This window comes from Pristis pectinata, chromosome 24 (assembly GCF_009764475.1).
Source record: "Pristis pectinata isolate sPriPec2 chromosome 24, sPriPec2.1.pri, whole genome shotgun sequence".
NCBI lineage: Eukaryota > Metazoa > Chordata > Chondrichthyes > Rhinopristiformes > Pristidae > Pristis > Pristis pectinata.
In genome coordinates, this window is record NC_067428.1 from 12,753,419 (window position 1) to 12,767,326 (window position 13,908).

A 13,908-nucleotide genomic window follows, 5' to 3' on the forward strand; every position below is an offset into this window, starting at 1 on the left:
ATTTGCAATTTTTTTTCTTTTCAGTTACATCAGTGTAACCTTGAGGCAGATCTTCCGCTATCCTAAAATTGCTCCTAGGTCATGCTAAAATAATCAGAGTCTTCTGCTCCCAGCACTGCCACACGGCCCAGCGCAGCACACAGGTTTTGTCAGCACAGCCAACCGTAGTCAAAAACTGGGGAGAACATCCCACCAACCCCAACCATCATTCCAGATTTACAGGCTTTCAAAACTGTCAGTGTTTGGGGGCTTTAAATGATTATTAACAAACATTCTGTAATACTTAGTATAGACAAAATGTTTTTTTAAAATTTTTAACATATTATAAAATGTAATTACAAAGCATAAGAAGGAACCTACCAACAAATAGATATTAAAATTATTAAAACTAAGTAGCAAAATATCAATAACTTACTTTACTCCCAGAAGCAGATGCTTCCCATTCATTAAAATGGGGACTGCCATGCTTATACCAAATGGAGGTCCACCAAAAGAGCACAAGGGCATTCAGCCGCCCAGACGTTTAGGTAGAAGATACCAAGTGCCATCTGAGACCTATGCTTACGTTGGAAACTGAGACTTCTGCTGGATACTCCAGTAACTCCCAGCATTAATGCAGGTATTGGGGTGGAAAATCTATCGCATCATTTTTCAAAAGCTATTTAAAAATTAGATTTTCAATGGACCCAATATTAGAAGTGCTAATTCTTATAAATTATTTAGAAAATCAAATTAAGTACCTTTCTTTATTTTTACCAGCTGGCTTATGGGGCTGCCATTAGTTGCTGCTGAACCTGGTGTAGGCACTTGCATTTTGGGAGAGGATAATGCTGAAGATGTTCCACTAGGAGAATAGCTATAAAGACTTGATCCAAAGCTGTGTCTTCGACCTTCCCGCCGATTACTATCAATAGCAACCTGCAATTCATTAGGAGAGCTCAGACCTCTCTTCTCACATTCATATGGATAGAGGTATTTCATATATCTAAAAGAAAAATGAAACAACCTGTTACTGGAACAAGAAAATGACCAGTTACAATTACAATTATGGGAAATCCAACAATCTGGGTACAGTTTTCAATATCATACAAACCGGGAGTAATATTCACAAACTACAGCAATTACAAATCTATTTAGGCATATAACTATACTTAACTTTATGGGTAGCAGTCACTAAAACAGGCAAAGATAAATTAAGAAATTTAGGTGAAACTGAGATACTGTGACAACAGGAAATTTGAAGCATTTTAATTTTCACATTTAGTATGTGTGTATTGGAAAGCTAATATCATTCTGCAGATTTTTTTTGAAACAAATAGTTTATGAGAATAAAGCTAAGCAATCTGCCTTACAATAAATTCTGAATTTTAAAATGTAACCATTACGTCTAATAAAAAAGCTTTCAGTATTGTATAGCAATGCACACACATACATGTCACACTAGTAATCCAATGATTCTGCACTTAAAATGCTAGCACTGATTATTTCAGATGTAGATGTTATTTTGAAGTAGGGAATGCAGAGAAATAACATGCTCTCAAAAACAGGCAGAGCACAGCAGCTGCAGTACATTCTGAAGGGGGAGTGTGAACAGATGGTAATAGTGGTACATGTTGATACCATGACATAGTTAGGAGAAGAGATGAGCTCCTATAACATGAGTTTAGGGAGCTAGGTAGCCACTTAAGGAGCTGAAGATTGTAACAAAACTTTGGAATCTCAAACCTTACAACTTCAAAAGGTTGTAATCTCTGGATTACTTCCAGTTCCACAAGCCAGTGTGTACAGGAAAAGAAGGATAGGTAAGATGGTGGCACTGCACTGTTAGTTAAGGCATGAATTACTTCAGTATTGAGATAGGATATCCTAGAAGGCTCCTCAAACAAGGCAATATGGGTAGATATTAGGAACATAAAGGGTGTTGTTACTTTGCTGGGGGTGTATTGCAGACCTCCTAACAATCAACGGGAGATAGAGGAACAGATATGATAAATGGCAGTGATGTAGTAAAAATAAGGATATAATACTAGGGGATTTCAATTTCCCAAATATTAACTGGGATTGTCTCAGTGGAAAAGGCTCAGAAGGGGTGGAATTTTTGAGGTGTGCCCAGAAGAGAGCTTCTTGTCACAGTATATAGATAGACCAACAAGAGAAGGACCAGTATTGGACCTCACCTCTGGGAATAATAGCCAGTAAAGTGGAAGGAACGTCAGTGGGGCAACATTTTCAAGATAGCAACTCTATACATTTCCAAGTGGTTATGGAAAAATATAGGAATGGACCAGGAATAAAGATCTTAAATCTGGGAAAGGCAAATTTCATTAAAATAAGACAGGACATAGCAATGGTAGACTGGGAGCATGTGCTTGCGGGCAAGTCTAAATCTGCACAGTGGTAAGCATTCAAAGGAAAGATCAGGGCCAATATGTTCCTGTAAGGGTGAGAGTACAGGAAACTCTAGATGTTGAGAAATATTGAGGGTGGAATAAAGAGAAAAAGAAATCACATGTCAGGTATGGAGAACTAAAGACGGGGAGCAACACACAAGATGCTGGAGGAACTCAGTGGGTCAGGCAGCATCTATGGACGGAAATAAACAGTCCAAGTTTTGGGTCAAGACCCTTCGTCTGGCCTGAAAGAGGAGAGATAGCCAGCATAAAGAGGTGAAGGGAAGGGCTGGAGCAAGAGCTGGCAAGCAATACGTGGATCCAGGTGAGGAGGGGTGATAGGTAGATTGAGGAGGGAAGAGTGGAAATAGTTACAGAGGCAAGGAGATGATATGTGGAAGCAAAGGCTACAGATGATGGAATCTGATAGAAAAGGAAGGTGGAGCATGGAATCAAGTAAGGGAGGTGGGGTGGGCAGATGAGAGTAGGGGGAGGGGATTCAATGGAAATAGAGTGTGGGTGATGGGCAGATGGAGTGGGTGGAGGAGGGGAAAGAAACATGGTGAATGGGGTTTGGGGTAGGTGTAGGAGGAACTGGGTAGATTAGGAGAGAGAAAACAAACAGAGGGGCAGAATTGAATGTTTATTCCGTGGGTTTAGATTATTCAGGTGGAATACAAGATGCTGTTTCTCTAATTTGCACTTAGCCTCGCCCTGGCAGTGGAAGGAGGCCAAGGACAGACACATCGGTGTAGGAATGGAGAGAGGAATTAAAATGGCTAGCAACTGGGAGCTCCAGGTGATGGCAGATGCAGCACAGATCCTCAGCAAAGCAGTTGCACTTGGTGTCATTGATGTAGAAGAGGCCACACTGAAAGCACCGAATGCTATAAACAAGGTTGGAGGAGGTGCAAGTGAATGTCTGCCTCACCTGGAAGGGGTGGTTAGGGCCTGGATGGTGGTGAGGAAGGTGGTGTAGGGACAGATGTTACTCTCCAAGGTAAAGAGCCTGGGGAGGAGGAGGAATGGGTGGGGGAGAATGAGTGAACCAGTGAGTCATAGAGAGGGTGGTCCCTGCAGAAAGCAAAAAGGGGTGGGGAGGGGGAAGATGTGGCTGGTGGTGGAATCATGTTATAGCTGACGGAATTTTCAAATAATGATGTGCTGGATGCATAGGCTGGTGGGGTGAAAGATGAGGACCAGGGGAACTCTTATTCCTGTTCTGTCTGGGAGAGAGATGGGGTCAGAGCAGAAGTGCAAGAAATGGAGATGTGGGCAATGGCTCCATCAAACACAGTTGGGGGGTGGGGGGGGGAATGCCCTATTACTAAAAAAAGAGTACATTTTGGACGTCCTAGAGGGGAAGGCCTCATCTTGAGAACAAGCGGCGGAGACGGAGAAACTGAGAGAAAGGAATAGCATCCTTAGAAGGGACAGGGTGGGAGGATGTGTAGTCTAGGTAACTGTAGGAGTCAGTGGGTTTGTAGTAAAAGACGGAGGTCTGCCAAGAGTATTGAAAGTGTAGTGAGGAAATTAATAAGGCAAAGCTGGGTCATGAAATATCACCAGCGGACAGGGTTAACGTGTTTTATAAGGGTATTAAGGGAAAAAGAATAACCAGGGAAAAAGTAGGGCCTTTTGGGGACAACAGGGACAATCAGTGGATGGAGCCAGAAGGTATAGGTGAGGTCCTAAATGAATATTTTTCATCAATATTCACAAAAAATATACTTTGTAGTTGGAGAATTCAGTGAAGGGGTAGGTAAAAGTCTAGTGCAGGTCTCCATAAGTAAAGAGGAGGTACTTGATGCCTTGATGGGCTTTAAATTGGATAAATGCCCAGGGAATGGAATTTATCCCACTATTATGGGAGACAAGGGAAGAGATTGCTGGGGCTCCAGGTAATATTTTTAAATCTTTGCTGGCCACGAGTGAAACACCAGGTGACTGGAGGACTACAAATGTGGTTCCATTTTTAAAAAGGGGCAGCAGGGAAAAGCCTGGTAATTACAGACCTGTGAGCCTAATATCAATAATAGGGAAGTTATTGGAAAAAATTCTGAGGGACAGGATTAATGATCACACGGAAAGGCAGGGACTAATCAGATATAGCCAGCATGGCTTTGTCAAGGCCAGATCCTATCTCACCAATTTGATGACATTTTTGATGCATTTTTGGAGAACTAATGAAGCTAGGACATACACCATGAATGGTAGGTACCTAGAATGCAATAAGGAACAGAGATACCTTGGTGTACAAGTCCAAATATCCTTGAAGGTGGTAGCACAGGTGGATAATGTGGTTAAAATGGCACATGAGAAGCTCACCTTTATTAGTTGGGACACCAAACACAAGAGCAGAGAAGTGATGTTCCAACTTTACAAAACAATGTTCAGACCTCAGCTGAAGTATTGCATGCTCTTCTGGTCACCACACTATAAGAAAGATGGGGTAGTGGAGGAGAGGGTGCATAGGAGATTTACCAGGATGTTGCCTGGGATGGAGCAATTCAATTATGAGGAGAAACTGGAGAAGCTAGGTTTGTTCTCCTTGGAGTGGAGGAGATTAAGAGGGGCAAGATTAAAGTATACAATATTATGAAGGGTATAGATAGGATGCACTCCAGGAAACTTTTCCCCATATCAGAGGTAGATAAAACTAGAGACATAGATTGAGTGTAAGGGGCGAGTGATTTTGGGGGGTATCTGAGAGGGATCTTTCTCACCCAGAGAGTCGTGAAAGTAGTCAGTGACAGCATTTAAGAAGTGTCTAGGCGAGCACTTGAATCGCCTAAGCACAGAAGGCTATGGGCCAAGTGCTGGAAAATGGGATTAATGTGGGTAGGTTCCCACTGATTGATGTGGATGTGGTCAGCCAAATGACCTGTCTCCATGCTGTACAACTCCAAGTACAACTGTGAAGCTTGGGGAAAAAAATGACCACTGAAAAGTGCTTTCTTGTATTCAACAGCTCCAAATCAGTTTTCACATTGTTTTAAGATAAATTAGGTTTTCACTGCATCAAAATTAAGGACAACCAAAACTGGATATTCTAATCTTGATAAAAATAACTTTCAAGTCGATTTTCCCTATTCTTAGTTACCTTTAAATGGTATTCTTTAAAAACAACTTGGTTCAATGTAATAATTAAATAAAATGTAAATAATATTCATATATTGTTAAACCGATATTCTGAATTCTTTGTAAATGTGTTTTTTTTAAATTAAAAAAGGTGTTATGTTATTCCCTTCACAATTGAGGGCACTCCAAAGTATATCATTGAAATTTTTCAAAAAAGGAAGATGTAGTCACTATTGCAATAATGAAAAAATGCAGTAGTCAATTTGCTCCCCAAACAACAGTGAGGTAAACAAACAGAAGAATCTGTTTTAGTTAAATTTGTTAAAGAGATATTGGCCAGGGGACAAAAAAAATGCACCTTCTTGTCTTTTAATTGGATCATCATAAGGCCCCAATGGGGCAAAATGATCTCCGTTCAACATCACAACAGGAAGACAGTGAAAAGTTCTGCTCAAGTTGCTTGCCTGTTGTTATAGTTGGAGGATTGGCTGGTGTAGTAACGATTACTGATTTGGGAACTACAACTAAACAAAGATACTTCCATTTACAAAAGGGCACAATCCTGTTGCTTGCCAAGTTTTAAAATTGTACCAGCAATTTCACCATTTTAAACCTTCATTTTTAACTCACTGAGTTCTGAGTGTAAAGGCAGCACTTGTGATAGAAGTGGGTAAGTTCAGGCCTTTGGTAATTTCCCTCCAAAGCTTCTTATTAATGACTTCCACTAGGCCCCCTTTCTCAGTGACCAACACGTAGAGCATATAGAGATCCAGAACCTGCTTAGCCATTATGGGAATCCGATTGACTGGAGTCCCTAAAAACAAGACGCATATTTAATAATAACTCAATAGAATAAAGATCACATGATCCACAACATGTTCCTAATTCATCAAGTTTATTTATTGTTGCATTTAACTCCTGCATATAACCTGGTTGTACTTGCATCTCCACTAATAGGATCACTACAACTTGCAATTTTGTTCAGATTATTTATAATATTAATAATGAATTGAATTGCATTTTTAATTTATCTTTCAGTTCCATTAAATCCAAACTGTGTTCTGACTTTCTATGTTCCCTTCTAAGTTACTCCCCAATTGCTTGCCTCAAAACAAATATCAACAATAGTCATAGTGCACATTAAAAAAGGCAGTTTATATATTTAATATTAACAAACCAGTTTAGAACATAGGCCTTGCACATTTACCCCCTCTATATTCAAAAATATGGAATCTTGCTGGAACATGTCGCATAGATAAAGCCAACATTACTATTTAGCTAAGAGAGCATTCTCATGTATGAGCTAACATGGTCCATGTTGACAGGCTTCTTGAGCAGTTTTACTGGATAACCACTCCCAATGATAATTCCAACAACAGTCACTGGTCACTAATCAAGAATTGAAGCTACAATGCATTATTAAATAATTGCATATTTAAAAAACAACCCAGAAAGTTTTTTGTTTACATATTCAGTTCCAATAAAGGATACTAGCTTAAACCAACATAAACTGTCCTTGTTACAAATTCTCACTGTTATATTTCCCCCATATTTTCTGCTGTATTCTGGATTTCTACTTGGCTTCTAATAGGCGTTGAAAATTTAATATGACAAATAGTAAAACTAAAAGAATACAATTGCTATGGACACTGGGAATTGCACATTTGAAGCTAAATTACAGGATATTTTTCCCCCTAGGAAATAAGTATAGTAAGAATTCTACCTAAGCACTACAAAAATTAAAATTATCAAGCATTTATGAGCCACTACATTTAAGAAACTAAATTAGTTTATAAACAGAATAAAGTTCTTAGGTTCAGCTATGTAGGTTTCCACTAATCCTGAAATATATTCCACAGCTCATTTTGGATTAAAGATTTTTTAATCAAGTTTTCTAATGACTCACAATAGGTATAGAATAAACAGATGGCAGTTTTAACACAAGCAAGACAAGAGTTAATGGGCCAGATCATGTAGCACCTGATCCATTCCCCAGTCTATGACACCTCCAGTTATCTGGGCCAGATGCAGAAGGCCTATTTCTTTTGGTCTTTCACACCCTGGAATCCGACAGTATAGTTCAAATAGCAACTGAGACTCACATGGTTAAGGGAGGAGACCACACACCCCAACTATCATGCGACAAAGCTGTGAAACTGCTCACTACCTTTATTTTCTTTAATGCCTCAGTTAAGAATATTTAAAAGCAATTAAATAAAAAATATTAACAATTGAAATAAATTTTAAAATAAAAACTAAACTAATACAAAAACATTCAAAGCAAAATAATTTTAATAAGCAACTTACCGTTCCCTTTGACCCTAATACATAGGCCTACAATCTCCACTAAATCAATGGGGTCTTGAATTCTGTGCCAGATCTTACCCGGTAGATGATCCAGCAAAACTGAGCCCAAAGTGGGACTCCATATACAAATTGTTTTATTTGAATATTTCACCATCAGATGAAAACAATCTCCATACAAGAACATTAAGCTTTGTTAAGACAAAGTTTATGTCACCTTCGTGAAGCTAACACTTGTTATAAGCTGACATCAATTCTCCAATGCTGAAAAACAAATCCCAGTATATTAGATTTTTATTATAAACTTTTCCTACCACTTTAAACAGATCATAGGCATTTTTTGTGAAAAATAAGTTGTGAAAAGATTTCTAATCTCAAGACTACAAGGCAGAAAATATGCAAAGTCAGATCTAGAAGCATAGTTCATTTCGTAACAGTAGCAGTGAAAACAGTTCCGTAAGAAATTTAGATTGGAATTTGAATTCAGAATTTGTTTTTAAACACTTTTTGCCGGAGAGTCTGATATTTTTCTAATGAATTCTAGCTGCTTTTATATTATTCTTTTAACTCAAATTCCACAAGTCTAATGTACTTGAATTTTCTGTTCGTGTTTACGCTATTCAACTTCCCTGGCACATTACACCAGCATATTTGTAAAGTGTGGTAAAACTGGATTTAATCAAACTGTACCAGGCTACTACAAAAAAGAGATTTAACAAGAAATTGCAAGGAACTGCCTCATGAATATTTATTTCCCAAATCTACATTAAAATAAAACATAGGCAACTCTCCCTAAAATTTTGTTTTGAAATGACAAAATAGCAGAACATCATACTTTTATTTTAGAAAAAAGGCAAGTTGAAAATGAAACAAATGTAACTGATCAGTAGTTCCCACTATCACCCCCAACTGCCCCCAAAAAGGTCCCTTTGCATTTTATACAAGGATAAGTTACCTGCATTTAAGAATGAGTTATTAAATTGCCAGGATCATCTCAAACACCATATCATTTTTTTAATGTTGGGGTTCTGCACATATCAATCAATGAAGCAGATATAAACATTTTATGGACCATGTAGGACTTACGTTAAACTGCTCAGATTTTAAATGAATTTCAAAATATCACATAATTATGCTAGAAAAAACTGCTTAAAAATGACACCACCCCTTAACTTTGTGCAACTCAATTTCAATCACAATGTGGCATTTTAATCAGTTTCAGCTTCCCAAGGCTCAGAAAAGGAATATGCTGACAAAAACAAAAATCACTATGCTCGATGCAGAGATTCCTGTTAAAATTGCAGGAGTGTACACTGGAAGCACAGTTGCAATATGACTGCAAATCTACACCCTGCCTCCCCCTATAGTTGAATAGCCTACCAGCACTTACTGGCTGGATTTACACATTAAGAAGGATTTTATGAGTTTAGGCAAGTTACCAACGAGCAATACAAATTATTTACTTCAGAAGAGAAGAAATTTAGTCAGGATGGTGGGGTGGATGCGGGATATGATGGAGACAAAGGGCAGTGCTAGGTTTGACACTTTTACCTCTCTTCTGCATGAAACTGAAAAGGTCATCCAAAAATTCTTTCCTTCTTGGGTCACCATCCAGTTCATAAAGCTGTAAAGAAAACATAATAAAGTACTTGAAAAAGGCAAATATACAATTTACCTCATGTCCATTAAGCATTTAGATGTTTAGATACAAAATTATTCTCAACCAATGCATTCTCAAAAGACATTCAGAAAACAGCACATACAACAAATTAATGAATGAAAACTAATTCACCAATACATCATGAATATTAACTCCAATGATCAATTCTTCGTCCACAGCCACTTTTGTGAATACATTCCATTGTTGAGGAGCTCTGAAAACAATACATTATAACTTCTTCCAGTGATGATCCTGAATATGTGACTTCCATTTTATCTCCTATCCATCCAGAAAAAAGGGATGGACAAGGATCTAAAATTATTTCAGGAAGGTCTTAAGGCTCTTCGCTTCTTTGTGAAACACAAACCTAACCAGTTCCCCTCCACTAACACCCTCCTCCACCTGGCAGAACGTGTGCTAACCCTCAACTTCTCTTTTGACTCCTCCCACTTTCTCCAGATCAAAGGTGTAGCCGTGGGTACTCGCATGGCCCCAGTTATGCCTACCTTTTTGTTAGCTACACAGAACAGTCCATGTTCCAAACATACCCAGGCACCAGTCCCCAGCTCTTTCTCCACTAAATCAATGACTGCATTGGTGCCGCTTCCTGCACCCATGAGTAACTAGTCAACTCTATCAACTTTGCTACCAACTTCCACCACGTGCTCAAATTCAGGGGGATCCACCTCTGACACTTCCCTCCCCTTCCTTGATCTGTCTCCATCTCAGGAGACAGATTATCCACCGACATCTACGACAAACCCATCAACTTCCACAGCTACCTTGACTACACCACCTCCCACCCTGTCACTTGCAAGGTTGCCATTCCTTTTTCTCAATTCCTCCATCTCCGCCGCATCTGTTCTTGAAATGAGGCCTTCCATTCCAGGACATCCAAGATGTCCTCCCTTTTCAGAACACGGGGTTCTCCTCCCTCAACTGTTATTGATGGAGCCACCTACAATGTGATCCCACTACCAACCACATCTTCCCCTCCCTACCACTTTTTGCAGGGATTACTCTCTCCGTGGTCCGCTCATCTCTACCCAACCATCCCCCTCCCTCCCCAGGCACTCTCCCCTGTAATCCTAAGAGGTGTACCACTTGCCCCACATTTCCTCCCTTACCACCATCAAGGGCCCTAAACAGCCTTTTCAGGTGAGGCAGTCTTTCACCTGCATATCCTCCGGCATTATTTATTGCATCTGGTACTCTTCATAGCTTCCTCTACATTGGTGAGACCGGATGTAGACTGGGCAACCACTTCATCAAGCAGCTACACTCTGTCTGCCATGGCCGCCTGGATCTCACAGTTGCCAGCCATTTTAATTCTCTTCCCCATTCCCACACTAATATGTCTGTCCTCCGCCTGCTCTACTACCAAGATGAGGCTGAATGCAAACTAGAGGAACAGCACTCATATTCTGCCTGGATAGTCTACAACCCAACAGAATGAACACCAAATTATCCAATTTTAGAAGTTATCCAATTTCACACCCCCTGTCCTTTTTCCGTTTCCTCCTGATCTACTTCGGCCCCATCACCCTGTCTCTTTCCCCTCATCCATCTTCTCCATCTGCCCATCACTCCTCCATAACTCCCATCTGCCCTCCTCACTTCCCTCCCTTTATTCCATGCTCGACCTTCATCTCCTTTAAATATCATCTTCAGTCCTTTGTCACTTGCACCTATCATCTCCCAGCTCCTGGAGCTATCAGCAACCCCACCACCCCCACATACTCCCCAACCTGGATCCAACTATTGCCTGCAATCTCTTGCTCCACCCCTTCTCTCCACTTTTTTAGACTAGCTATCTTCCATCCACCTTTCAGTCCAGATGAAGAGTCTTGACCTGAAACTTCAGCTGTCCGTTTCCATCCACAGACACTGCCTGACTTGCAGAGTTCCTCCAGCTCTGTGTGTTGCTGTGATCTTTGTATGGCGGTTCCAGGACCATAAACCAAAGCAGTATTCTGCAGCAACTGACAGTGTTGCAGTGCATTGTTTTGCCTGTGCTTTCCATTATGTTCCAGGAGATTCCAGGCCAGGTTCACCCTTATTTTAATTTTTGGCCATTTTTAGTTAAAGAGAACAAAATGCTAGAGTGCTCTCTGGGATGACATCCAGGTATCTAAAGTGAGACTTGTAAAAAAAAGCTGCTTTTAGCAGAAGGAAACTTCAAATTCCTTCCCAGTCTTCTTTGACCAGACGGAACATTAACACTACTGTTTTATCAGCAGTGCAATGCTGTCAGCTTGGATGAACTTCCAGGAATAAAATTTTACTCTGAATCTAAATGGCAGTGAAAAACAGTACAAAATATTTTAAATGCACTTTAAATTGAACAGTTTGTCTAGATCTACCATAAAATCTTTGCCTTTGGACTTTTATACCCCATTTATAAAACTTAACATCTCATGTTTGTTCACAACTTTGTCAAATTTCCCTCCCACTTTTAAAGATTTATTCACTTGAACCCTAAAATTTATTAACATGCATTTATATGGTAGGAAAGAGAAGAGGATTAATAAGAAAACTGCATTGTCTCAGGCTTTGCACAGCCACCAATTAAATTTGTTGATGAACAAGAGACAAGGTTTAGAGATGGTGCAGAAACTGGGTTATAGTGCTAGAGGAGCTTACAGAGATAGGAGAAGCAAAGCCATACAGGGATTTGAAAACAAGGATGAGAATTTTAAAAATCAAGGTATTACTTAACTAGGAATCACTATCGACCAGCAAGCACAAGAGATATGTGAACAGAAGATGATACATTAGGTCTTGGGCAGTGCTGTTTTAGATGAGTTTATTTACTGAAACAAGAATGAAAAGTGTATTGGAATTGTAAGAGCAGGAAGTGAAAACATGGATCAATGCTGCAACAACAGACTGAACCAAGGCTGGGTACAGTGGACGAAGGTGGGCAATCTTGGTGATGACATGGACATTAGACTCAAAATTCAACACGAGATAACAACATCAAGCTTATAAACAGTCTTGTTCACTTTCAAACAGTTGCCAAGGAGAGGCATGAAGTTAGGGGCCATGGAAGAAAGTTTGGAACTGAAGGCAATAATTTTTCTCTTCCCAATAAAGTAAAACTCCAATGATCTGGCATGCTCAGACTTTGGTGGTGGCAGACTAGCAGATTTTCCAGATTATTGGACACTATTCCAAATACCAATACCAAATAAAACCCCAATATACTTTTATTTTTATTAAAATATGTTGCACAATAGTATAACGCATGGTCCAGTGAACCCGACGAGTTTAAAGGGAGTGTGGGGAAACAGAACCCAGTGAATTTAAAGTGAGTATGGGAAATAGGACGTGGGCAAGTTTAAAGGAAGCCCAGGAAGCAGAGCCCAGTGAGTTTAAAGGGAGCAGGAAATGGAGCACAGCAAGTTTTTGAGTGGAAAAAAATAAAGATAATGTGCAAAATAAACAATACTCCATAATTCGCTATGTGTTTGTTAGCAGTGCAAGTTGTGGACTGGATGAGAATAGATTTCTTTGGTTACAGATATTGATGAGTGAGCCAAATGCTGCTCAGAATTTCTGAGCACGGTAGTGTAGCGGTTAGCGTAACGCTGTTACAGCGCCAGCGACCCGGGTTCAATTCCAGCCATTTCTGTAGGGAGTTTATACGTTCTCCATGTGACTGCGTGGGTTTCCTCCAGGTGCTCCGGCTTCCTCCCACATTCCAAAGACGTATGGGTTAGGAAGTTGTGGTATTGGTATATTATTGTCACTTGTACCGAGGTACAGTGAAAAGCTTGTCTTGCAAACCGATCGTACACATCAATTCATTACACAGTGCAGTTACATTGAGTTAGTACAAAATGCATTGATGTGGTACAGGTAAAAACAGTAACAGTACAGAATAAAGTGTCACAGCTACAGAGAAAGTGCACTGCAATAAGGTGCAAGGTCACAACAAGGTAGGTCATGAGGTCATAGTCCATCTCATTGTATAAAGGAACCGTTCAATAGTCTTATCACAGTGGGGTAGAAGCTGTCCTTAAGTCAGGTGGTACATGCCCTCAGGCACCTGTATCTTCTACCCGATAGAAGAGAAGAGAGAATGTCCCAGTTGGGTGGGGTCTTTGATTATGCTGGCTGCTTCACCAAGACAGAAAGAGGTAAAGACAGAGTCCAAGGAGGGGAGGCTGGTGTCTGTGATGCGCTGGCCTGTGACTACAACTCTCTGCAGTTTCTTGCAGTCCTGGGCAGAGCAGTTGTGCACCAAGCCATGATACATCCAGATAGGATGTTTTCTATGGTGCATCAGTAGAAGTTGGTGAGAGTCAAAGGGGACAAACCAAGTTTCTTTAGCCTCCTGAGGAAGCAGAGGCACTGGTGAGCTTTCTTGGCCATGGCATCTACATGATTTGACTAGGACAGGCTGTTTGTGATATTCACTCCCAGGAACTTGAAGCTCTCAACCCTCTTGACCTCAGCGCCATTGATGTA

The 13,908-nt window shown here is 40.2% G+C and overlaps 1 protein-coding gene across 1 annotated transcript in view; it reads right to left on the bottom strand.

Annotated features, from left to right (window-relative positions):
* Nucleotides 1-13,908, bottom strand: part of arid3a (AT rich interactive domain 3A (BRIGHT-like)) — a 54,352-nt gene that overhangs the window by 14,118 nt on the left and 26,326 nt on the right. The window contains exons 2-4 of the mRNA XM_052038274.1: nt 9,327-9,399; nt 6,102-6,285; nt 741-985 (exon numbers count right to left, since the gene is read on the bottom strand). Coding sequence (XP_051894234.1) covers nt 741-985; nt 6,102-6,285; nt 9,327-9,399 — 502 coding nt within the window. The remainder of the gene's footprint in view (nt 1-740; nt 986-6,101; nt 6,286-9,326; nt 9,400-13,908) is intronic.